This window comes from Zophobas morio, unplaced genomic scaffold (assembly GCF_036711695.1).
Source record: "Zophobas morio isolate AGI-343-1 ecotype UQ-CSIRO unplaced genomic scaffold, CSIRO_AGI_Zmor_V1 ptg000026l, whole genome shotgun sequence".
NCBI classification, from domain to species: domain Eukaryota; kingdom Metazoa; phylum Arthropoda; class Insecta; order Coleoptera; family Tenebrionidae; genus Zophobas; species Zophobas morio.
Window position 1 is genome coordinate 15010287 of NW_026972131.1, and position 26727 is coordinate 15037013.

Genomic DNA, 26727 nt, shown 5'->3' on the forward strand with positions numbered 1-26727 from the left:
CTGAGATCTAAAGAATGGAAAAATTGAGAAATCGAAAAATCAAATAAGTGAAGTCGAAATATCGAAACCTTAAAAAAGTCGAAAAATTAAAAAATCAAAAACCTGCAAAATCGTAAGATGGAAAAATTGAATAATAAGTAAACTGAAAAGTCCCCAAACTAAAATTTCGGAAAACTGAGACTTCGAAAGTTGAAAAGCAGAAATTATGGTCGCAACCGGTTAGGATGTTTATCAGATCACGAATCATCGCTTATAAATCAAATCGTTTCCGAACGCTTAAAGTCGACATTGGCTTGAGTGCGCTCTGGTCTGTAGATCAAACAAGTTCTCAGACGACGAACTGTAATTCGTGTGATCTGAATTAAAGTGAAGGAAACAGCAAGCAGCTTGTAATATTCTGGTAAATCTAGTGTCAATTTGTCGAAAGTAAAACGCGTCGTTAAAAATATTATTACATTTTTTCTAGTTAATTTTATTCTTAGTTAGAAACAAACACTGTTGCCAACATAAGTCGACGAGTCCTCAACCGTAATTTAATTTAAACTATGACGCTTCTCTATGTTCTCTGCTAGTACTCCCTCTATACATTTAAACCTCCTTGGCAAGTACTAGCCCCTCCCACCCGCCGTCTATTTTTTTGGAAGGTATGCCATCTGCCAGAATCAATCTTATCTTAGCACTTTAGCACGTACTAGCCCCGCCCACACACGCAGCTTTCATTCTAACGATTTTATATCTCTTCATTTGAAATCGAACTTTGATTCGGACTAGACAGAATGAATCACTGAAATGGAGGCGGGGTGGGTGGGCGTGGTGAATTACATGCTCTTTTGTACATTTAGAATGGGAACTAATAGAACGTAGGCTGTTAAAAAAAAGCATTAATCGTATTTTTTTTATATACTGCTTATTTGCTGTAACATTTATTTTTTATTTCTGAAGAAATACTAGCTCCGCCCACCCACCCTCTATTTTGCGCCATAATCAGTCTTACGCGAACGTGTCCAAAAATGTTGATGACGTCATCACAAAATTGTGTCAAGCAAAATCAACCCGAAAACGCTGGATATGTTTCGTTGTCGCGTTTGTCAATTATCGCTCCCCCCGGTCGCGCCGCCCCTGCCGTCGCGACTTTATCTTCGTTAAGGCGATCTCTGGAGTCTCGCTGCTCTAATCCCGGCTCCCGAGGGAGTCCCGCTCTCACAATAAAAATAAAATAAAAAAAAGCTTCTCATCCTGTCGGGTTGACGTCACCGGGATTAATTTAGTTGCCGAGTTCGATGCAAATGACGTTTGCTGTCGGACCGCCACCAGTCCTAATGGATTACGGTTGTCGGATGTCTGTTCTGTGTTGTTCGCGTTTTTTATTGTAAATTATTAGCCTTTGGAATGCTTTAAATGGTACGAGTAATCAGCTCGAGTGCGCTGGGATGGGTAGAGCCATAAATACCACCCGCGGAAGAGGGGAGAGCGAAAATTTCGATATTCGCTTTCTTGTGCGTGTTCACAAATATTGACTAGTTATGCCTGTCATCCTGGCCGCATTCGAAATATTCAATGGGAGTCCCGGATGGAATTTGATTTAAATAAAAATGACGCAGCGTCGTGGAGTGGGTTTCAATTAAAACTTCGGAAAGCATTAAATATTTACATAGGAGGCACAAATGCATTAGTGATAGTTGGGTCTACGTGACGCTGTGTATGTCCATCTAATTACAAGCCCAATTATGTGTTGTGGGTCGAACGCGCTGCGTAAAAAAATAACACAACCAGGAATGCACTCGTTCGGAATTTTTCTTTCCGAATTCTCGTGTGAGGTCTAATTGCCTTACAGATCTATTCTGGTAATGGATTTATAATCGGTCTAAACTTGTATGTAAATAAACACAAGTGGCGGGCGAACGAGAATGAGAAACGCAACAAGAGAGTGATAAGAGGCTATTTTTAGGCAGACGGAACAGTGGCGTTGTTGTCGACGTTAATTATTCGTAGACGTGTTGATAATGGACTGCTGGCCGTGAAAAACAAAATACGAAAAAGTGTTCACCGGACGGGTATTGCTGCGTCCGGTGTATATGCGCGTTGTTTCACGATGCGGGTTTTGCTGCGTCCGAGCGTAGTCGTGCTTCTGACGCACTCTTCAAACAAAACCCCTATTACATAATTTGAGCTTCGCGACGCAAAGCGCCACTTCTGCTCGAAATTGTCCGGAAAAATAACGAGACTCCGGTCGCCTCCAACCGGTAGTAAACACAATAAAAATTCAAACAATGGCCATTAGCATAACAAAATCACAAGATGAGAGCGCCTATTATGACTCACGACAATGCATTTCAACGAGCCGGTAATTGCACGAGCCGCGTCGTCACATTTGGACAAAACCATTATAGGACCGATTCGGAACATTGAATATATTCCGAAGACGGTCTAATTTGGATTTGAATGAAATGCGGGGGGATCAGGGGCGGCGTTGCCATCCAGATGGTACCGAGCGTGGGTACTGCGAGCTGTCCGGTTAGGCGAGACCAAGCCTCGAGATTGATAGCGGTTCCGTCTGGAGGAGTGAAATTGATATTTTGCGCGCTTTTATTACATGCGTCTGAAGGACGGTTCGTTTTGGTTGTACAATCGCACGCAAATGTTTTGAGCCTATGGGCGGATCATTTTTGCCGGTCGTCACCGAAGGAGGCGGTCCAAATCGTCCAAGGGCAGAATTTGTAGGTGGGCTCAAACTACAACGAAATTTACGTGTTGACCACTGAAATATACAAAGAGTAAATTTTGAAATGGAACGAAAGTCGAGAAATACTTTCAAAGCCACGATCAAAATGTATTTGCTTATCTTCGCCAAAAAATGCATGACGTTATCGTAAAATTTGATATGATGAGTCTATACCTGTGATTTATTTGCGGTATTTTGATTTTTCGAGTTTTCAGTTTTTTCGTTTTTCGATTTTTTAATTTTTCGTTTTTTTGATTTTTCGATGTTTCGATTTTTTAATTTGCCATTCTTTCAATTTTCGATTTTTCGTCTTTCCATTTTTAGATTTTTTTATTTTTCTGTTCGTCAGTTTTTAGACTTTGCAATTTTTTTGCATTTTTCGATTAAATTTTACTTTCCGATTTTTTTGATTTTTGAATTCTCGATTTTACGTTTTTAATTCTTCGATTTCCGATTTTTCAATTTTCCGGTTTTTTTATTATTCTATTCTCGATTTTTCGATTTTCCATTAATCATAAAATTTTTCGATTTTTCGGTTGCAGCTTTTAGATTTCAATTTTGTGACTTTCCGATTTCCCACTTTTCGATTTTTTGATTTTTCTTCGATCGTCGTTTTTTCGATTTTTTGATTTTTTAATTTTTAGGCCTTGCAATTTTTTTACTTTTCGCTTTTTCGAGTATTTGTTTCATCGAATTTTCGAGTTTTCGATTTTCGATTTTTCGGTTTTTCCATTTTCCGATTTTCGATTTTTCGATTTTCCATGTTTTGATATTTTTCGATTTTTTTTTTGTTTTTCGATTGTTCTGTTCGTCAGTTTTGAGACTTTGCAATTTTTACTTTTCCACTTTTCTATTATTTTAGTTTCGGATTATTCGATTTTTGAATTTTCGTTTTTTTTTTAATTTGTCGATTCTCGATATTCCGATTTTCGATTTTTCGATTTTCCAATCTTCGATTTTTCAATTTCCAGTTTTCGATTTTCCACTTTTTGATTTTACGATTTTTGGATTTTTCTGTTCGTCAGTTTTTAGGCTTTGCAATTTGTTTACTTTTCGATTTTTCGATTATTTTACTTTCCTGATTTTACGATTTTTCGATTTGCGATTTTTCGATTTTCGTTTTTCCGCTTTTGTGGTTTTTCGATTTTTCTGTTTGTTTCAGTTTTTATGGTTCTGCAATTTGCAGCTTTTGGATTTCAATTTCGTTACTTTCCGATTTTCCACTTTTCGATTTTTTGATTTTTTTCGATCGTCGTTTTTTCGATTTTCATTTTTTCGATTTTTTGATTTTTCAATTTTTAGGCCTTGCATTTTTTTTACTTTTCGCTTTTTCGAGTATTTGTTTCATCAAATTTTCGATTTTTCGGTTTTTCAATTTTCCGATTTTAGATTTTTCGATTTTGGATGTTTAGATGTTTCTCAATTTTGTTTTTTATTTTTCGATTGTTCTGTTTGTCGGTTTTGAGACTTTGCAATTTTTCCTTTTCCACTTTTCTATTATTTTAGTTTCGGATTATTCGATTTTTGAATTTTAGTTTTTTTTTTCATTTTTCGACTTCCAATTTTTTAATTTTTCGATTTTTCGGTTTTTTAATTTGTCGATTCTGGATATTCCGATTTTCGATTTTTCGATTTTCCAATCTTCGATTTTTCAATTTCCAGTTTTCGATTTTCCACTTTTTGATTTTACGATTTTTCGATTTTTCTGTTCGTCGGTTTTTAGGCTTTGCCATTTTTTTACTTTTCGATTTTTCGATTATTTTACTTTCCAGTTTTTTGATTTTTGAATTGTCGACTGAGTTTTCAGTATTATGAATTTTCGAATTTTCGGTTTTCCTATTTTTCGATTTTTAATTTTTCCATTTTTCGGTTTTTCAATCTTGCAAATTTTCGATTTTTCAGATTTGTGAATTTCCAGTTTTTCGATCGACCTACGTATTAGATTAACTGAAATTTCGGTTTTCGGTTTTTCCATTTTTAGATTTTTGATTTTCCAGTTTTGTATTTTCAGATTTTCTATTGTTCGCATATCTGATTTATCAAATTTTCGACTTTTCGATTGTTCAGTTTTCCATTTTTCAGCTTTTAGACTTCAATTTTTTTACTTTTCGATTTTCCAAATTTTCGAGTTTCAATTTTCAGATTTTTGATTTTTCGATTTTCTGTTTAAATGTTTGAATTTTTCGGTTTTGATTTTTTGAATTTTCCATTTTTCGGTTTTTTTATTTTTCGACATTCGATTTTTCAATTTTCGAGTATTCGATTTTCCATTTTCTGATTTTACGATTTTTCGATTTGCGATTTTTCGATTTTCGTTTTTCCGATCTTGTGGTTTTTCGATTTTTCTGTTTGTTTCAGTTTTTATGGTTCTGCGATTTGTTTTATTTTTCCAGTTTTCGATTATTTTACTTTCCGATAGTTTGATTTTTGAATTTTTGGTTTTTTCATTTTTCGATTTGGGATTTTTCAATTTTTCGGTTTTTTAATTTTTCGAGTCTCGATATTTCGATTTTTCAGATTTATGAATTTGTGTCCGTTTTTTCGATTTTTAGAATATTGATTAATCGAATTTTCGATTTTTGAGCATTCCGATTTTTCCATTTTTAGATATTTTTCGATTTTTTTTTAATTTTTCGATTTTTCTGTTCGTCAGTTTTAGACTTTGCAATTTTTACTTTTCCACTTTTCTATTATTTTAGTTTCGGATTATTGGATTTTTGAATTTTCGTTTTTTTTCATTTTTCGATTTCCGATTTTTTAATTTTTCGATTTTTCGGTTTTTTAATTTGTCGATTCTCAATATTTCGATTTTCCAATCTCCGATTTTTCAATTTCCAGTTTTCGATTTTCCACTTTATGATTTTACGAGTTTTCGATTTTTCTGTTCGTCACTTTTAGGCTTTGAAATTTGTTTACTTTTCGATTTTTGAATTGTCGACTTTTAGAGTTTTCAGTATTATGAATTTTCGAATTTTCTGTTTTCCTATTTTTCGATTTTTGACTTTTCCATTTTTCGGTTTTTTGATTTTTCAATTTTCGGTTTTTCAACTTGCAAATTTCCGATTTTTCAGATTTATGAATTTCCGGTTTTTCGATCGACCTACGCATTATAATCATTGAATTTTCGATTTTCGGTTTTTCCATTTTTAGATTTTCGATTTTTCAGTTTTGTATTTTCAGATTTTCTGTTTTTCGCATATCTGATTCATCAAATTTTCGATTTTTCGGCTTCTCGATTTTTCGATATTTGATTTTCGAATTTTCGATTGTTCAGTTTTCCATTCTTCAGCTTTTAGACTTCAATTTTTTTACTTTTCGATTTTCCGAATTTTCGAGTTTCAATTTTCAGATTTTTGATTTTTCGATTTTCCTTTTTAAATCTTTGAACTTTTCGGTTTTAATTTTTCGAATTTTTGATTTTTAATTTTTTCATTCTTCGGTTTTTAGACTTCAATTTTCTTTCTTTTAAATTTGTCGATATTCTCCGCTTTTCAGAATATTCGATTTTCAGTTTTCAGACTTTCGATGATTAGAATTTTGGATTTTTCAGTTTTATGATTTTTCGATTTTTAGAAAATTTGAGTAGTCTAATTTTTTCGATTTTTCAATTCATCGATTTTTCCATGTTCAATTTTTCAATTTAAATTTTGCGATTTTCAATTTGTCCATTGTCGAATTTTAGATTTTTCGGTTTTTCAATTTTTCCATTCTCAACTGTTAGACTTCAATTTTGTTACTTTCCGATTTTTTGGTTTTCGATTTTCCAATTTTCAGAATTTCCAAGTTTCTTTATTCAGATTTGCGATTTTCCACTCTTTCGATTTTAGATTTTTCGAATTTTTGTTTTTCCAATTTTTTGCTTTTTCGATTTTTCTGTTCGTTTCAGTTTTTAGGCTTTGCAATTTTTTTTACTTCATATATTTTGTTTATTTTAATTTCCGATTTTTTTATTTTTGTTTTTGATTTTTTTAATTTTCAATATTACAAATTTTTGACTTTTCGATTTTTTGGTTTTCCCGTTTTTCAATTTTCGTTTTTGAGCTTTGTGAATTTCCACTTTTCGATCGACCTAGGTATTTGATTCATTGAATTTTCGATTTTTTGATTAGCCATTTTTAGATTTTCGATTTTTACGATTTGTATTTTTCGATTTTCTGGTTTTTGCATTAGTGAATTTCAGTTTTTCCGATTTTTGATTTTGCGCATATTTGATTAATCAAATTTTCGAAAAAGTTACCATGCTTACAAAAACTTCAAAACATCTACAATATTTCAAAGTATTCAGTTTTGCTATTCTTGATTTCTTCAATAAAATAAATTGAATCAGTCATTAACTTTTTGAGACACCCTGTATAACCAAATCAAAAAAATATTAATGCAGTGATAATCACAAGTATAAAACTTATCATATTTTAGACATTTAAGATAGGATTTATTCTGCAAAATTTTGAGGTGACGTCATAATTTTTTTAGAGGGGATAAGCAAATATATTGTAATTAAAAATGTATTATGTTTATCATGATTTTAAAACATCTGCAAGATTTCCAAGTATTCGCTTTTGCAAGTTCAAAATTAAATTGTAAAATATTGTTTTATAATTTTGATTTTTTTTCCAAAAATCTGGACGTTTCGGATAAAAACTCAACACGGAGTCATAAACTACATGTGTAGGACTATGTTACTGTATACAATTTAAAACCCATTTACTATGCATAAATTTGAAGTGACGTCATCACATTATTGGTAGGGATGATTAAACAAATTTAATAATTATGCGACATTTATGAAAAAAATATCAGTTAACGAAAATGGCACGTTTTTATTATTATGCCAGTTACATGTCACTCAACGACAATATCGTTTTTTTTTAAGAGTATTTTATTTGAAAAAGTGTACCATAAGTGTGACCTTTGTTCGTTTGCTTTGATAGCAGGAATTTCAAACGGTTTGTTAATTGGCTTACCTAATTAAGCTAACAAGAATAGTACATTCGGCGCACTGTTTGCTTAATTGTTGGAATTACTTGGGTCGGATCTTCGTGAATTCTGTAATTCATGAATGAACGGTCGGGTGAAGAATTTTGCACCGTTATCGTTTCGAGTTTTGGAAATCGCTTTTTTCCGATGAAATGTCGACGAACACGTTTTCGAGACTCTCTAATTAGTGAGCTAATTAATGTAATCGTGCGTTGGTTTTATAGAAAGTCCGTAAACAGCACCGATTTCTTTGCACGCGCGTTTTGTGTGTTGTCCTCTACTGGTGGTTTATGAATCCGCCTGATCGATCGTCTCTTTTTCTAGGTGGAACAAAGAGATGTGCCTGGAATCGACTGCGCCTACTTGGCCATGGATACAGAAGAAGGAGTCGAAGTCGTTTGGAACGAGGTTCAGTTTTCCGAACGTAAAAACTTTAAGAACCAGGAGGAAAAAATTCAACTCATTTTTGAGAATCTCACGCAACTCGAGCACCCAAACATTGTCAAATTCCATCGGTACTGGACCGATACCCACAACGACAAGCCTCGGGTAAGGAGTGTTTTTTTTTGGGTACAATTCCTCCAGGATGCTTTCTTTTTTCGACTCGAGTATATACAGTATGTTGCATTTTGCCAGGAAAAGTACAAGTCATGGAGTTATAAATAGAAGCCGGTTGGAATGCATGTAGACGATCCGAATCGTGTTTACCGTTCGTACAATGATTAATCAAGTATTCAGTCGAAAAAGTGTGCGAGTTGAAAAAAAAGCATGAATATGTAGATGTAGAGAGAGAATCAATAACCCATTGAATTCAGGTGTTGCACGTGTTTTTTCGTTGCAGGTCATATTTATTACGGAGTACATGTCGTCAGGTTCCTTGAAACAGTTCCTCAAGCGTACGAAGCGCAACGTGAGAAGGCTGCCGCTCCCGGCGTGGCGGAGATGGTGCACACAAATCCTCTCCGCTTTAAGGTAAATAGTAAAGACCCGGTAAACCCAAAAAAACTGTACCAATTGTAGTTGTTAAGTTACTATTAAAATTAAATTTAAACCTAGTTGTTAAGAGTCTGAATTGTAAAAGTCGCCACGACGATTGTGACTCGTGAGTATGTAAGTCGTCGTGGCCGACGCCGCCCCCGTACTTATCCACATATCTAACATGTAACATTGTTAATACCATGTGTTCACAGTGCCAGCGCAAAGGTAAGTGCTTTTTAGCCGAAAAATACAATTTCTGTGCACCAAATCACAAAATCCGAAACCAATTCTCTCTCCGGAATTTCTGCGCCGTCCTCAGGCGCGGCCCGCCGTCGTTCTGTTCGCATTCTGATTTTTGGTTTCCGGGCCGCGCCTCGGCCGTCGCGCAGAAATCCGCTTTTGTTTGTGTCAGCAGTTCGCAGCGAGATCGGCCGGCGTTCGTCAGTTCTATGATCTGCAGTCTGTTTTCTTTCCAGTTACTTGCATTCCTGTTCTCCGCCAATCATCCACGGCAATCTGACCTGTGATACCATATTTATACAGCACAATGGCCTCGTCAAGATTGGATCAGGTAATCACACCGAAACTCTCATGAATTCACTTTTTTCGAAAAAATTGTGTCTTTCAATTGGTTTTTTTTATTTTTGGAATTTTTGCTGCCTAGCCCGCGACCGGCGGCGGCGGATAGTTACGCCCGGCCCGGACGCGACCGCTTCACGCGGCCGCCGCGCGGCGGCGGCGTCAAGCGGTCGGCGCGCCGGACCCGGCCTGCGGGGCCCGTTTCGACGGCGCGCGTTAATCCCTCTTCAGTCATTTCGCGCGCACGCGCCAGCGATGAGTGAGGAAGGATACTATGTAAAACGCCCGCTATCGGCTCGCGTCCCAACCATCTTCGAGCGGGGGCGGCGCGCCGCCGCGCGGCGGCCGCCCGGAAGGCTCGAGGATGGTTCGACGGTCCGCTGGCCGTCGCTTGTCGGCTAGCAGCCACACGAGGAGCTATAAACTTTTTTTACTAATTTCGCTTTCATTTCTCTAGTGGCTCCCGATTCCATAAACCATCACGTTAAAACATGCCAGGACGATTTCAAAAATATGCATTTCATTGCACCAGAACATCCTAGTAAGTAATTGGCTTTTATAGTGATAGTTGGTTTTTTGTCGAGCGGGTTTCGTTGCGTTCGGTGAGCAGGATCGCCACCCCCGTTTTGGCAGGGGGCGAGGAGCGCAACGAAATTTCCTATCTGTTTTTGTGTGTTTTATTGTTTGAGCTTTATTGCGTGGTGATGGTTTGCATATTTGGTATCTTTTGCACACTCATTTCTATCCCGCATTCGCACTAATCATCACGTGTTTAGTTTTTTTTTTTGTTTGTTGGTTTCTAGTTATCGACTGCACTAACGGCGTTAGTTGATTGCTCCCTTTTTTCGATTGTGTCATAAATCTAACCTCAACCGATAAATTACTGCTAAAAGGTCGTCCGGTTGCCGCAAGAACCGAAACGAACCACCTTATTATTTATTGCTTAATTATGAACGAGTGAATCGGTGTTTTTCTCAGAAATTATACAGAATTATAATGGGTGGCGCCACAAACCGTTACGGTATTTTTTTTTAATTAATCGTCTATTACCGTTCCACAAATCGAAATCCCACAAGCAATTAATTTAATTGACTATTATTACGACTCGAGTGTGATGAAAGTCGTTTCTTTTAAAAATTAGTCAAAAAAACCCAAGTACTTGTAAAGTACATTACCAAAGTTGATGTCATTTCTTGTAAAACCGAGAAACTCACTTTTTTGCAGAAAAACAGATGCGTCAAGCAAATAAACGCAGCGAATACTTTAGTAACAGTAAATACGATTTTTTTTATTGGTGGTTGTATAATTTTGTGTTGATTTTGTGAGGTCACACTTGTTAAAATAATTATTGTTCGTCGCAGCTCGGTACGGATGTACCGCAAACACACGCTTAAATTTTTTTGTTTGGCCTACTTTTGTCTTATCAGTTTTCGGGTTTACTTAAAATCTAACTCAATAGTTGAAGTGTTGACCCTCGAAGATCTGATAACGGCTGCTTATCGTACGAGGGGGATAAAGGCATTATTGCCGCACGTAAGTGCAATTTGCCTACTGTCATGGTCATGATAATCGGTCAGCCCACGTGTGACGTAAAAAATTCAGTTGAGGACTTTTGAATTTTGCACTAGACACTCGTGCTAAAAAATAAGTGGGGTAATGTAGCATTCCGCGCACTCGTGTGAGGCGAGATACTCATTACAAATCTTGTCGTAGATGAAGTATTTTTGTATTAAAAAAATTGTTGTTTGAAAAATAATAAAATTTAGTCCCATGGAATCACGTCAGAGAAAACATTCTAATTTTAGACATGGTGTCACCAACGTCACATGACCGTGGCCTGAGTAACACTAACACCTAAACAAAAGAAAATCGCCATTCAGCTGTGTTTATTTTTTTTTGTGGTATTTTTTGCATTATAGTTCAATTATTACGCGACTTCTACAATTTCCATATGTAAGTGCCGCTTTTTAACCAATAAAATGGGCGATTAGAACGAAAACCGGGTGGGTGGGCGGGGCCACTTTGAATTTTATGAAAAGCCAATAAAACGAGTGACTAATTTCCTTGGTTCTTTATTAGAGAATCTTATCTCGGCAAACCTGACAATCTAGAACAGAATATTTTAAGAACTTGAAAAATATAATTAATTAAAGTGATTAAAATTTTACCGAAAACATCCAGATGACCAAAAAAAATTTTGAAAAGAGGAATAAAAATCAAATTTTGGGAAAAAATGATTTTGAATAAGAAAATTAAAATCGTGAAATCAGACCGGTTTAAAAAAAAATAAGAGCCAAATAAAGCAGGGAAAAAGTCAGATCAGATCGAATTAAAATCCACTTTTCGTTGAATAAAATTAGTAATGAGAAAGAAAACCGGGTGGGTGGGTTATTCCCTCCAAAAAATTGATGACGTTAGCTCAAAATTTTGCCAAATAAATCCCATATAAAATATACAAAATATGATTAATCTGCACCCGTTATTTATTAGTTTTTTTGGATTTGTTTATAGATGTCCAAAAAAAATTAATGACTGAGTCAATTTATTTTATTGATTCAATCGAGCATTGCAAAAACTGAGTAGTTTGAATCTGTTTATCAACGCCAAAAAATTGAATGACGTCATCTCAAAATTTTGCCGAATAAATTCTACCCAAAATGTGCAAAATATGTGTTTTTACTAGTGATTTATTTATCATTGCGTTCAAATTTTTTAGATTTGCGTAAATAGGGGGCTCAAAAAATTAACGAATGACTCAATTTATTTTATTGATTAAATCGGAACGGCTCACTCCATTTTCCCAGAAAATTTTGGGAATGCACCAAAATTTTCAGTCCTTGCAAAAAATGTTGATGACGTCATCACAAAATTGTGTAAAGAAGAAACTCAACTCGAGAATGCTGGATACGTTTCATTGTACTTCTTTTGTAAAGTGGGAATGGGAACTATTTAATTTGGGATATTACTTATTTGCTATAACATTTATTTCTCATTTCTGAAGAAAAAAATTAGAGAACGGGTGGGCAGGCGGGGCTAAATTTAACTTTTTTTCTGTAGAATCTTTTATAGGCAAGCAATAGCCCCGCCCACCCACCCCCTCTTCATTCCAGTGATTACATTTAATATTGTTCAGTCATTTACCGAAATTAGTCTAAAACAATATTATTAAGAGTATTAACTGGAATGAAGAGAGGGTGGGTGGGCGGGGCTAAAATGAACTTTTTTCTGTAGGATCTGAAAAGCAGGCAATAGCCCCGCCCACCCACCCCGTCTTCAATCTAGTGATTACTTTTATTATTGTTCAGTCATTTACCGAAACCAGTTTAAAACAATATTATTAAGAGTATTAACTGGAATGAAGAGAGGGTGGGTGGGCGGGGCTAAATTAATTTTTTTTCTGTAGAATTTTAAAAGCAAGCAATAGCCCCGCCCACCCGCCCCTTCTTCATTCCAGTGATTACTTTTAATATTGTTCAGTTATTTACGGAAACCAGTCTAAAACAATATTATTAAGAGTATTAACTGGAATGAAGAGAGGGTGGGTGGGCGGGGCTAAAATGAACTTTTTTCTGTAGGATCTGAAAAGCAAGCAATAGTCCCGCCCACCCACCCCGTCTTCAATCTAGTGATTACTTTTATTATTGTTCAGTCATTTACGGAAACCAGTCTAAAACAATATTATTAAGAGCATTAACTGGAATGAAGAGAGGGTGGGTGGGCGGGGCTAAATTTATTTTTTTTGTGTAGAATCTTATAAGCAAGCAATAGCCCCGCCCACCCGCCCCGTCTTCAATCTAGTGATTACTTTTAATATTGTTCAGTCATTTACGGAAACCAGTCTAAAACAATATTATTAAGAGTATTAACTGGAATGAAGAGAGGGTGGGTGGGCGGGGCTAAAATGGACTTTTTTCTGTAGGATCTGAAAAGCAAGCAATAGCCCCGCCCGCCCACCCCGTCTTCAATCTAGTGATTACTTTTATTATTGTTCAGTCATTTACGGAAACCAGTCTAAAACAATATTATTAAGAGTATTAACTGGAATGAAGAGAGGGTGGGTGGGCGGGGCTAAATTTAACTTTTTTCTGTAGAATCTTATAAGTAAGAAATAGCCCCGCCCACGCACCCCCTCTTCATTCCAGTGATTACTTTTAATATTGTTTAGCCATTTATCGAAACCAGTCTAAAACAATATTAAGAGTAATCACTGGAATGAAGAGAGGGTGGGTGGACGGGGCTTAATTTAACTTTTTCCTACAGAATCTTTTATAAAGCAAGCAATAGCCCCGACCGCCCACCCTGTCTTCAATCTAGTGATTACTTTTATTATTGTTCAGTCATTTACGGAAACCAGTCTAAAACAATATTATTAAGAGTATTAACTGGAATGAAGAGAGTAAGGGTGGGCGGGGCTAAATTTAACTTTTTTTCTGTAGAATCTTATAAGTAAGCAATAGCCCCGCCCACCCACCCCCTCTTCATTCCAGTGATTACTTTTAATATTGTTTAGCCATTTATCGAAACCAGTCTAAAACAATATTAAGAGTAATCACTGGAATGAAGAGAGGGTGGGTAGGCGGGGCTTAATTTAACATTTCCCTACAGAATCTTTTACAAAGAAGCAATGGCCCCGCCCACCCATCCTCTCTTCGTTCCAGTGATCACCCTTATGTTCAGTCATTTACCAAAATCAGTCTAAAACAATATTAAGAGTAATCACTGAAATTAAGACAGGGTGAGTGGGCGGGGCTAAATTTAACTTCGTCCTACAGAATCTTTTATAAGCAACCAATAGCCCTGTCCACCCACCCTCTCTTCATTCGCGTGATTACTTTTAATATTGTTCAGTCATTTACTGAAATCAGTCTAAAACAATATTAAAGGCTAATCATTGGAATGAAGAGAGGGTGGGTGGGCGGGGCTAATTATAACTTTTTTCTGTAGAATCTTTTATAAGCTAGCGATAGCCCCGCCCACCCACCCCTCGTCATTCCACTGATTACTTTTAATATTGTTCAGTCTTTTACCGAAGTCAGTCTAAAACAATGTTAAGAGTAATCACTGGAATGAAGAGAGAGTGGGTGGGCGGGGCTAAATTGAACTTTTTTCTATAGAATCTTATAAGCAAGCAATAGCCCCACCCACCCACCCCCTCTTCATTCCAGTGATTACTTTTAATATTGTTCAGTTATTTACCGAAATCAATCTAAAACGATATTATTAAGAGTAATCACTGGAATGGAGAGAGGGTGGGTGGGCGGGGCTAAATTTAACTTTTTCCTACAGAATCTTTTATAAGCAACCAATAGCCCCGCCCACCCGCCCTCTATTTTTTTTTGGGTCGTGAATTGCCATAATCAGTCTTATCTTAACAAGTACTACAATCCAAAAATCCTTGCAAAAATGTTGATGACGCCATCATAAAATTCTGTAAAGTAAAATCAATTGGAAAATGCTGGATGTTTCATTGTACTTTAGGAGTGAGGGAAGTTCTGTTGAAACAACTTTCGACAATTTTTTTATTGCACCACTTTTGTCTTATCAGTTTTCGGTTTGCTTAAAATGTATCTTGTAGTTGAAGTGTTGACCCACGAAGATCTGGTAATGGCTGCTTATCGCACAAGGAGGATAAGGGCATTATTGCCGCACGTACGTGAAGTTGGTCTACGCTAATCGGTCAGCCTACGTGTGACGTAAAAATTTAGTTACGGACTTACGAATTTAAAAAAAAAAGATTTTTTGGGCAGAATTTCCCACTAATTTGAAGTACATATACAAATCCCGTTTTTTCGGAAAATAATAAAATTTTGTTTTGTGATTGCCACCCCCTCAATTTGAAAAATTGCGTATTTTTTAAACACTGGAAAATTTGGTCCCATGGAATCACGTCAAAGAAAACATTCTAATTTTAGCCGTGGTGTCACTAACGTCACATGACCATGGCCTGAGTAACACTACCACTTAAACAAAAGAAAATCGCCATTCAGCTGCGTTTATTTTTGTTGTAATGGTTTCATTATTATGCGACTTGTACAAAATTCCATTTAATTTATAATGTCATAATTAAAAAAGAATAATCAAGATTTATCGTAATCTTTTGTTTGGGAATTCCTGGAGCTCTAAAACAACTGATGCTTACATTTTATTGGTTCTTATCTGAATTACGGTTGTCAATCGTTGTAGAATTCTAGTGAACCTAATATAAATTATCTCTATTGCTTTGGCCTTTTTAACAATTGATTTAAACGCATTGTGAAACTGTAAATTGCAGTTTTGAGCGATAGGAGTACAGATTAAAATGAAACGAATGCAGATAATACTAAATTATAATAATAATATTAGAAGAACGCAACAACCAGTAGCGCTAATAATAGAAAATAATTCTGCAAGGCCATCCGCAGTGCAACAAAATTTCATACACTTCACCTTTCAGCGCATCCCAAAACAAATACTCGAAACCTTAAGCACTCAAATAAAATAATTTATCACCTCTCTGTTACGGGGTGAAACATTTATAGTTCCTACATTCGAAAAGGTCGCGCACTCGAAAATAAACCCAAGGCCGTCGTCCCGCGAAAATTTCAAACCGGTGCAATTACTCCGAACATCATTTGAAACCCCAGAAAAAGATCCACTCGTGACTCAGACGCCGGCAATCGAGCATGAATAACTCGTTACTGGAACTCGAAAAAAAAACCTTGGACCTTGGGATTTTTGCATCACGTTAATTCGTCACCCCATTTTCTCCGCTTGTTAACTTTGCGTCACACAAGACACTCGCAGGGTGCCGAAGCGAACGGCCGCACTAAATATGGGTTGTTTTAGGCACGATGGGCCCCCCCATGGACATCTACTCGTTCGGCATGTGCGCGCTGGAGATGGCCGCCTTGGAAATCGTCGGCAACGGCGACTCCGGCAACAAAGTGACGGAGGAGAACATCAAAAAGACGATCGATTCTCTGGAGGACGAGCACCAGAAGGACTTCATCCAGAAGTGCCTCCAGAAGAATCCCAACGACAGGCCCACGGCGAGGGAGCTCCTGTTCCACCCGCTCCTCTTCGAAGTGCACAGCCTGAAGCTCCTCTCGGCCCACTGCTTGGTCAAGAGATCTGGTTAGTAGCGATTTTTCGAATTTCGCGCCGAGCCGACTTCACCCGAGCTCGAATTCCGCCTCGCGGTTACGTAACGCGATTTTTCTGATTGTCGGTGATGGTCTTTTTTTTCAGCGAACATATCTGAAACGATAACAGATGAGTTGATGCAGAGGTGGTACGGCCCTGATATGATAGTCGCCGAAATCAGGCGCAAGTCCGGGCCACCGATCCAGATGAAGATGTCCGATATTCCGATTACGGAAAAACTCGAGAAGTTCGTTGAAGACGTCAAGTGAGTTGTGTTTTTTTGGCGAAAGTGACGAAAGGTCTGACTGAATTCCTGCAGGAACGGCATTTATCCTTTAACGGCCTTCGGTGCCAAGCAACCCCCTCCGGCCCGATCCAGGGCGATATCACCGGAAATGGCGGAATCGGTCAAGTCCGTCACCCCGGAACCTATGGACGTAGAAAATAGGAAAATTGTCAATATGATGTGCGACATCAAACCCAAAGAAGAGAGCTGTGATTTATTGGTGAGTGTAGTTAGTTGAAAAGCGGTAAAAATATTCTGCTCAGTATAATATTTTTTCGACAAGTTACCTTTACCGATATATTATACAATTGTTCAGTGGAAAATATAAATGTCATATAACAAATTTTTTGTTATAGTAACTAATTTTAACGAAATGTTTTTATCATGGAAGTTATGTATATTATTCATTTTGTTCAGTAAATAAAACTATTGTCCTGTAAAAATAACGAAAGCTCAGTTAAAAATGTTGGATGTACAGTAGAAATTGAACAGGTTTGTTAGAAAATTATGATGTTCTTTATAGTTAACACCCACACATGATACATAACCTCATTATTTTTTTAGAATATGCATGTTAATCTTTATTACATATATAGAATCATTTATTCAGTGGCGTAGCTAACTTCCACATAGCATTTATTAAAATCATAAAATGCGGAAATTCCTGGTACATTCTTAAGGCCAGTCCCCACGTTTTCTCAGCGGAATTTTCGCTCTATTTTCAAAATGTAATATCTCCGTTATTAACAGATCTATAGTTTTCAAATTTTAAATATATGTTGTCCATAACTTTCTTTATATAACGCAAGGGCAATTTTGTTAAAAACAGCTTGTGATCATATTATTTTTTTAATTTTAGTGAAATTTTTGCATAACGTATTTTTAAAAATCAATATCTCAATTATTAAATAAAATTTCAGAACACGGTTTTCAACACTGTTTTCAGCTTACAAAACTCCAGAAATCATACGAGACATATCGTCGATTTTATTTTTTAGAAACGATACACAGTTAAAAAAAGCGTATATCATGGAAGTTGCTAACTTTTATTTTTACTATATCTCAGTCCCAACAAATAAAGTCAAAAATCGACCTCGTAGAATTTCTCAAGTTTTGCAAGCTGAAAACAGTGGTGACAACCCCGTTCCAAAATATCCATAAATAATATAATTATTATTTATGGATATATATTATATTATATAATTGATTTTTAACAATACGTTATGCAAAAATTTCACTAAAATTAAAAAAATAATATGATCACAAGCTGTTTTTAACAAAATTGCCCTTGCGTTATATAAAGAAAGTTATGGACAACATATATTTAAAATTTGAAAACTATAGATCTGTTAATAACGGAGATATTACATTTTGAAAATAGAGCGAAAATTCCGCTGAGAAAACGTGGGGACTGGCCTTAACAGAATCATTAAGGACTAAATTGAGGTTATGCGTAGCGCAATGAACATATTCGGCGTAATGATGTTCTTTCAAGTTCTTCATTTTTTTTTTACCATTTTCCCGATTTTTTAATTTTCATTTTCTGAATTTGATATCACAATTTTTCGTTTATTCAATGCCTCGATTTTCCAATTTTCAATATTTAGATTTTACAATAATTTTCGTGTTTTCGACCGCAATTTTTCGATCTTTAAGTTTCTCAATTTTTAATCTTTCGATTTTTGAATTTTCCGTTTCTTCATATTCTCAAGTTTTTCGATTTCTTGAAGCTTTCATTTTATACTTTTGCGTTTTTTCATTTTGAGTTTTCAATTTTACAATTTTTCTATTTTATAACTTTTCCATTTTGTTTATTCAGAAAGTAGAAAATTCTAAAAATTGAAAAATCGGAAAATTAAAAAATTGGAAAAAATTGCAAAATCGATAAAACGGAAAATTGAATGGAATTTGTTTTTACGATTTTTTAATTTAATCTGTATTTCAATTTTTTGAGTTTTTCGATTTTTCCGTTTATCTTTTTTTTAAGTAAATATTTCAATCTTGAATTTTCCGATTTCGGCCTATTTCGATCTCTCGATCTTTTGAGTCTCAAGTTTTCGATTTCGATTTCTTGGTTTTTCGATTTTCAAAATTTTCGATTTTTCTACTATATATTTTAAATTTTCGATTTTTAAAATTTTTCATTTTTCCCTTTTATAATCTTTATGTTTCGATTTCCCGATTTCAATTTTTTAATGTGTTTCAATTTTTCCATTTTTAGAATTTTCGATTCCTCATCTCAATTTTCCAATTTTAAAAATTTTTCAATTTCTCGATTTTTAAGTTTTCGCTATCTCAATTTTGGGAATTTTTCAATTTTGTATATTTTTCAGATTTTCGATATTTTCATTTTTCCATTACCTTTATTTTTTTCAATGTTTCTTTGGATTTTATAATTTTTTGTTTATTCAATTTTTTACATTTTCAATCTTTGATTTTTTAAGTTCTTGATTTCCAATTTTTTTTATATTTCGAAGCTTCATTTTCTACTTTTTCAGTTTTACAATTTTTCTATTTTATAATTTTTTGATTTTGTTTACTCGAAAAGTTAAAAACTCGAAAAAATGAAAAATTGAAACAATGAAAAACTAAAAAAAGAGAAACTTACAAATCAAAAAAAAATGAATGAATCGAAGAATGGGAAAGAAGAAAAATCATTCGAATTGAAAAATTGGAAAATCCAAAAATTGTAAAATCGAAAAATTATAGAATCTTGAAAATTGTAAAGTCCAAAAACTGTGACATTCAAACACCGAAAAATTGAAAAATTCCAAAAACGAAAAACTGAAAAGTGAACAACTTTAAAAATTATAATTATTAGGACTGTTACATAATTAAAATGAAAACTAGAAAAACTGCAAATGAAAAATTAAAAAAACGGAAAATTGAAAAAATAAAGAAAATTAAAAACCCTCACGAAAAATTGCAAATCGAAAAATTGGCGAAATTAAAAACTGAAAACTCGTGAAATTTGCAAACTGTAAAATTTGAAACATCTAAAAGTTGGAAAATTAAAACTGAAAAATCGAGAAATCGAAAATTTTCAAAACTGAAAAATCGAAATTTTGGAAAATCGACAAACCGAGGAATTCAAACTGAAAAAAGATCGAGAATTCAAGATGTCGAAAAATCTAAATATCTAAAATTTAAAAAATAGAAAAATTACAATAACGAAAAATTTAACATTAAAAAAACACAAAATCAAAAAGTCGAAAAATCGAGAAATTGAGAAATGGAAAAATGAAAATTTAGAAAAACCAAAGATTGAAAAGCATAAAAAAATTAAAATCGGGAAATCGGAACGGAAAAAGAATAAAATCGAAAAATTGAAAAATTTTAAATTTAAAAATTCGAAAACTTGAAAAACCGAAAAACTGAAGAAATGAAAAACTAAAAAATCGACAAATTGAAAAATCTCCAAACTGAAAAGTCGAAAAATTGAAAAACCCAAAAATCGATTTCCGGTAAGTCGAAAAATCAAAATTTAAAAAGTTGAAAAATGAAAATATCAAAAAACTGAAAAATATAGACATTCTCGAAATTGAAATGTTGAAAAATTGAGAAATCGAAAACTTGAAAAAAAGAACGAAAAGTAAAAACATTTTAAAATCGAAAAAACGGAAAATCGAGATGTAAGAAATCGAAGAAAATTCTAAAATCGAAAAATTGCAATACACGTTGAAAAGGTTAAAATCGGGAGGTCGAAGCATAACAAAACATAAAATCGAAAAATGGAAAAGCCGAGAAATCGAAATTAAAAATTTGAGACATCAGAAGATCCGTGAAATGGAGAAATCGAAAAACCGGAAAATTTAAAACTGAAATACATATTTAAACTTAAAAAAAAAACGGTTAATCAAAATATGCAAAATTCGAAAAATCATAAATTTTAAAAATCGAAAAAAAAAATTGGAGATATTGAAAAATCCCAAAATTGCAACAACGAAAACTTGAGAAATCGAAAAACTGAAAAATCGATAAATTGGAAAGAGAAAAAATCGAAAAATCAAAGAATTGATTAATAGAGAAATTGAGAAATGTAAAAATGAATTTTTTTTTAAATTGCAAAAATTGTAAAATTGAAATATCGAAAAAGTAAGTAAACTAAAAATCGAGAAATCAAGAAATCGAAAAATTGTAATTCAATTTTGTTTTATTTTTCCACAAAAATTTCGATGTCGAAGATAAAAATTCAACACGGATTCATAGACCATAGGTACACTGTTACTTTTTTTTAATTTATATAACATTTATTTGACAAAATTGTAGAACTGAAGAAACGAAAAATAGAAACATTGAAAAACTAGAAATCGAGAAAAAATTAATGAATCAAAGAACGAATTAAATCGAAAAATATTCGTAAAGTCCAAAAACTAACATTCAAAGATCGAAAAATTAAAAAATTCCAAAAACGAAAAATTGAAAAAGTGAACAACTCTAATAAAAATTATAATTATTATTACATATCTAAAATGAAAATTAGAAAACCTGCAAATCAAAAATTGAAGAAACGAAAAATTGAAAAATCCAAAAACTGAAAAATTTCAAATTGAGAAAATGTGATCTATTTTTTTTTTACAATTTTATGTTAATTTTTATAAAGGACAATTGTTTCCTACCTATTGTTACAATTACTATGTACTTATAGATTACTATTTTTTACTAAATATGGGTATTCATTAAAACGTTCCATCGCCAGTTAGGTCAACCAGACACTCTAGCATTTCTACTGAACATCTATTATTTTTACTAAACACAGCACAATTAAATACTTGCACATTGTACTGGTCAGGTTTTATTTTAATACTTACAATTTCTACTGAACAAACTTATTAATGTACGTAACAAACTATTTAAGTTACCTAAAAAAAATGCATTTTATACTTATCATTTAATTACAAGCCAAAAATTTTGTGTGTCACTCGTGAAATAAAGCTTGTTGTTTCAACAGTTTTTCTTTTGCAGTTGACGATTGTACTCCGCATGGACGATAAAATGAATCGCCATTTGACTAGTTGTATTACGCAGACGGATTCTCCGAAAGGTTTAGCTCAAGAGTTGGTACATTATGGTTTCATAAACGAAGTAAGTAGTGCGTTCGTACGCGTCGTTTGTTTGGTTAAAAATGTGGAAAGTGGCTTTAGATCCGGGAAGTAGAAGGTCGTGTTTTTCGTCAGCTTGTCGTGTCGCTGTTTGTTTATGGTGAGAGTAGGACCCCGATTTGTTTATTTTTTCGGAGTGAAGTTAAACACGATTATTATCTGTTTGCGTTTTACAATATTTACATGATGTAGAATGTTTGGATGCATCAATGCTGCTGTTTAATGGCAAATGTGCATCGTAAATGTCTTATAAATCGCGGTGGCGTTTGTTTTGCGGTGAAGTTTACGCGCGAAGGTTGGCAGCGCAGCCTTGTAACGGATTTTTTTGTTTGTAAACGAAATTCGAAAGATGTAGGTTGGCGCGGCAGCACGTAGTAAAATAATAGTCGAAACTGGATTAACAGCACAGTTTTCCTTTTAGTACAACGTAAGAGCGTTGATGCGGCCCGAAGGAGTAAAGTCGACTGACTTGTCGAAGGACGCCTTTTCTGCGCTTAAGCAACTGTTGAGAAAAGCGCTTTACGCAACTCGTTGCATGTAAGCCACTAAAATAGTTCTTTTGTTCCTGCAGGAGGATCGAGACAAGATTGCTGTCCTAATAGGAGAGACGTTAAAGGACTGTTCCGGCCGTAGTAGTCCAAGTAGACTTTTCCAGCCCTTATCGCATATGCCCCCTCCCCAACCGGCCTTGGTGAATGCAGCGCTACCTTTGACGGCTGTCAATTCCACACCTACTCAAGTGCCCATGCACTCCACTAGTTAGTAAAACATAGATACTGCCAATGCACTTTCATATTTCTAAGATGTCAAATACAATAGTTGAAAGTTTAGAAAAACAAAAAAAGAAAGAACACAATTATTTACCATATAATAATAATAATAAATAAATAAAAACAGTGTCTGGACTAACTAGACTCGAGAAAAACCATACTGAAGTCGCGGAAAAATTGCAGGGATTACGGACAGCTAGCTTTGGGATATCGTCGCAGGTAATCGGGGGGAGCGGTGCGAGAGATGGTTTCCTTGCGGCGATATCCGGACGAGTGATAATACGTAGTGACATCATCATCTAAGCTTATTAGGCCGCCTGCATTTTTCCAAGCTAGGTTCATGCCTTAAACAATAATTTGGGTTAGTCTAAACGACGTCATTACGATAGAGTTAGAAAGAAGAAGACTGTTAAAAAATGCTGGACATTACACTAGTCATGTGACCACGTGTTAATCTGTGATCAGAGCTTCAATGACATAAACGCTGGACTGTTTTATCATAGATTTTCATAATGTTGTATGTGATCTGTTTATGATGATGATAATTTTTTATAACTCCTAGGCCGCGCCCGCAGAATCTTGTTTCATTGTTAGTTGAATTTTTTTAGTACTAAGCCAGAGGAGACGGTTTAGCTTCTGTTATTATTGTGAAATACTCGTGTCGCAAATGCATTATGATTTGCCCCTTGAGACTGATGTAATTATTTAGAGAATTAAGGAAAAATGTGAAAAAGATATAGTGCTAGTTGTTGCAGGACTGGACCAATTGTACGTGATCGAGGTTAGGTTCGAACTTGTCGGGAGGGACGCTCTAACTAAACAAACAAATTTACGTCAGCCGCTTCCATCACTTTCAGTTTGAAATCGATTGTTGTTTAATTTTTGATTTTTCGAAATTCGGGCCTAAGTTTTGTGTTTTTTCTTTATCGGTTTCGTTGACGTAAATGGGTTTATTCAGTATCGAGGTTTTATGATGAAGCAACTGTATATAGGTTATACGCTACATATTGTATGAAATTGTAGATAATGGATTTTTTTATTGAGAATTTAGAGAGTAAGGATATTATTTATTTGTATAAGAGTAAATAAGATTGAAAGCCCTGTTAGAGGTCCCGTGTGATAATTCGCTCAAAGTCTGGATGATGGCTAACCTGTGTATGTTATTATATTTAGTCGGTTATGCTTTGCCCATCCATTTTCCAGTATAGCCGCGCAGTCTTTCCGTTATCGAAAGAAAGAGAATGTTCACCCTCACAGCTTCTTCACTGTAAACCTCTTAAAGAAAACACATTCAAGATACAATTATTGTTCTTCCTTAGAGAAAACGAACACAACGTGCAGAGATCGTTTTAATTTGTCAACGTTCGTATTTTAGGATGTTTTCGTTTTCAGTTAGTGATATTAGAGACTATTATGATTTTTTTATACTTATTTATTTCTCATTTGTTACCTATAGCTTGTTATACAGACTTATATATAATCGATTCTTATTGCCATCATAAATTAGCTTGTTTATGATTTAGATTTAGTCATGCCTCTGCATGTTTGTTCAATATTTAGCTCACATTGAGCAAGTGTATATGAAATTCTATATTGAATGCTAACGGAGACTTTGCATTTAAAAAAAGCTTCTGCCAAACACGTCAGCGCTGTACTCTACGGGACGGTCCAGAGAACGGTATCCCATTCGGCTGCACCGAACGGCGCCAAATAGTTTTGCGCAATCTTAAAGTGCCACTGAGTGGCGTACTGTCACTGGCCGCTCCACTGTTTCATATAATTTCATTTAAGTTGTGTTTATTTGTATTGTAATATCACCAATTCTTTACTGTATACCTAATTTAAATAAAGATGCAATACGGACAATTTTGTAATTATTGTGTTTTTTTTTTTTTTTTTGTTGGGGTTGGTATGAGTCGACTGGCGTTGGAAGAATGTACAACTGACATTTGAAGAACTTCAATAGCTAACGTTAATACTAAAGTTTAAAAAAAAAAAAAAGCTAGAATACAAGGTCGGGCTACTGGTGGGAATGAGACACAAAGGAGCAGTAAAATTTCCTGGATTTTGACAATATCAAATGAAAACACTAAATTATGTCACTCTCTGTTAACAATTCAAACATCAGTGCACGAAATTAGAAATTCTACGACACTTTCCATGGTCCATAAATGAGCTATTAGCAATCTTGTGTGAGGAGTTTAAAACACAAATATAAGCAACTTTATTTATAACTTGATAAACAAAAGGATGAGTCCTGAATAAGTGAATCTTATTTAATAATGACTAAAATGTTGTTGATATGAATTGTAAATTTACAAACAAATGTTTAATAATTTTGTTATTTTTTTTTTCAGCGCGAAATTTCAATTTAAATTTGGACACCACAATACTGTTGTATAAGACAACAAAAACATTAACCACAAGTTCCCGGGATTTTCTGAATTGCTGCAGTGTGTCAAAATATTGATTTATTGTTAAATTTTGTCTATGCAACCAACAATACACCAATTTAACTGACCAGTAAAAAAATGTTTGTTTTTCGATTTTCCAAAAAATATCATGGAATTTTTAAATATTAAGTCTCGAATTTTTTTTCAATTTTTCAGTAATCGAAAAACAGTATATATTTATATTTTGTCTTTTTTTTTTTTTAATATACAATATTTAGTATTTGAACAACACGATACTCAAAAACGTGTTTTTAATTTCTTGTGAAGAAATAAATATTTTGCAGTAAAGATCCGTCCCTTTGATCCACGGTAAATAAAAAAAATCATCACAATTGAGATAGGGCGGGTGGGCGGGATTACTTTTTGCCTTTTTGTTTTAAAAAGTGGAGGATTTAAGTTGATTACTACAAAAATTTACCATTTTAGGAATGCTTTAAGTGTCTTGTTGTCGAAATAAGTCTACACATATTAAGAAAAAAAAAGGCAAAATATAAGCCCCGCCCACCCACCCGGTCTCAATTGTGATGATTTTTTTATTCTCCGTGAAGCAAGAGGGCGGAGCTTAACTGCAAAATCCTGTTTCTCTACGAGAAATTAAAAACATGTTTTTGAGTATCAAGTTCAAAGAATATTTCACGATTTTGAACTTTAAGGTTTTTATTCTGAAAAGACGACTACGTATGTTAAGAAAAAGGGCAAAATATAAGCCCCGCCCACCCGCCCTATCTCAGTTGTGATGATTTTTTTTAATCGTCGAGAGCCAAAGCAGCAAAATCTTTATTATTTCTCTACAAGAAATTAACATATAAGATATGTTTTTGAAAATCGTGTTATTTTTCGATTTTTTAATTTTTCTGTTTTTCAGTGAGCTGATTTTATAATTTTTCTTTTTTTAATCTGAAATTTGAAAAACGTAAAAAGTAAAGAGTCGAAAGATCGAAAAATCGAGGGAGAATGGAAAAACCGAAAAACTGGAAAATAGAAAAATCGAAACGAAAAAAATTGAAAACCCAAAGTTTAAACATTGAAAAATTGAAAAACCGAAAAATCAAAGAATCGAAAAACTTAAAAATCGTAAAACTGAAATATCGAAAAGTTGAGCAAAATGTTTCGATTTTTTCAATTTTTCGTTTTGGTTTTTTATTTCGTTTATTTTTTCAGGTTTTCGGTTCTTCAATGATCTTACGATTTTTTTTGTTAATGTGAAATTTGAAAAATCGGAAAATCAAAAATTTTTTAAATTGGAAAATCGAAAAAACGAAGACCAATTGAAGATGCGAGAAATTGAAAAATCAAGAAATCAAAACGTCAAAAAAAAATCGGAAAACCTAAAGTTTAAACTTCGCAAAATTGAAGAACTGAGAAACTGAAATCGAAAAATCGAGAAATCGAAAATAGAAAATTTAAAAATTGAAACATTTAAAAATCTAAAAATTTAAGTCAAAAAACTGAAAAATCGTAAAACTAAAATTTCGAAAAATTGAGTAAAATTTTGGATTTTTCAATTTTCCGTGTCTTCAGTTTTTAGATTTGCATTTTATCGTTTCGGTTTTTTATTTTGTTTATTTTTCAGTTTTTCTATTTTCCAATGTTCTGATTTTGAAAATTTTTTTTCAATATGAAATTTTTCACTTTTCCGATTCGCAATTTTTCGATTTTTCAACTTTTGGATTTTGATTGCAATTTTTAAAGTGCTCGTTTTAAATATATAATAATTATTACTATAATTTTTTAAATA

At 34.1% G+C, this 26727-nt stretch overlaps 1 protein-coding gene across 3 annotated transcripts in view; it reads left to right on the top strand.

The window, feature by feature from the left end:
- LOC135136434 (nuclear receptor-binding protein homolog) overlaps positions 1–24410 on the top strand; it is a 105376-nt gene extending 80966 nt beyond the window's left edge. For 2 of the 3 annotated variants that reach the window (XM_064065693.1, XM_064065695.1), the window contains exons 2-10: positions 8024–8248; positions 8541–8671; positions 9154–9248; positions 9714–9797; positions 16082–16369; positions 16484–16643; positions 16698–16884; positions 21630–21749; positions 22338–24410. In XM_064065693.1, coding sequence (XP_063921763.1) covers positions 8024–8248; positions 8541–8671; positions 9154–9248; positions 9714–9797; positions 16082–16369; positions 16484–16643; positions 16698–16884; positions 21630–21749; positions 22338–22529 — 1482 coding nt within the window. In that variant the 3' untranslated portion in view covers positions 22530–24410. The remainder of the gene's footprint in view (positions 1–8023; positions 8249–8540; positions 8672–9153; positions 9249–9713; positions 9798–16081; positions 16370–16483; positions 16644–16697; positions 16885–21629; positions 21750–22337) is intronic. The other variant, XM_064065694.1, reaches the window with a different exon arrangement.
- Positions 24411–26727: the final 2317 nt, after the last annotated feature.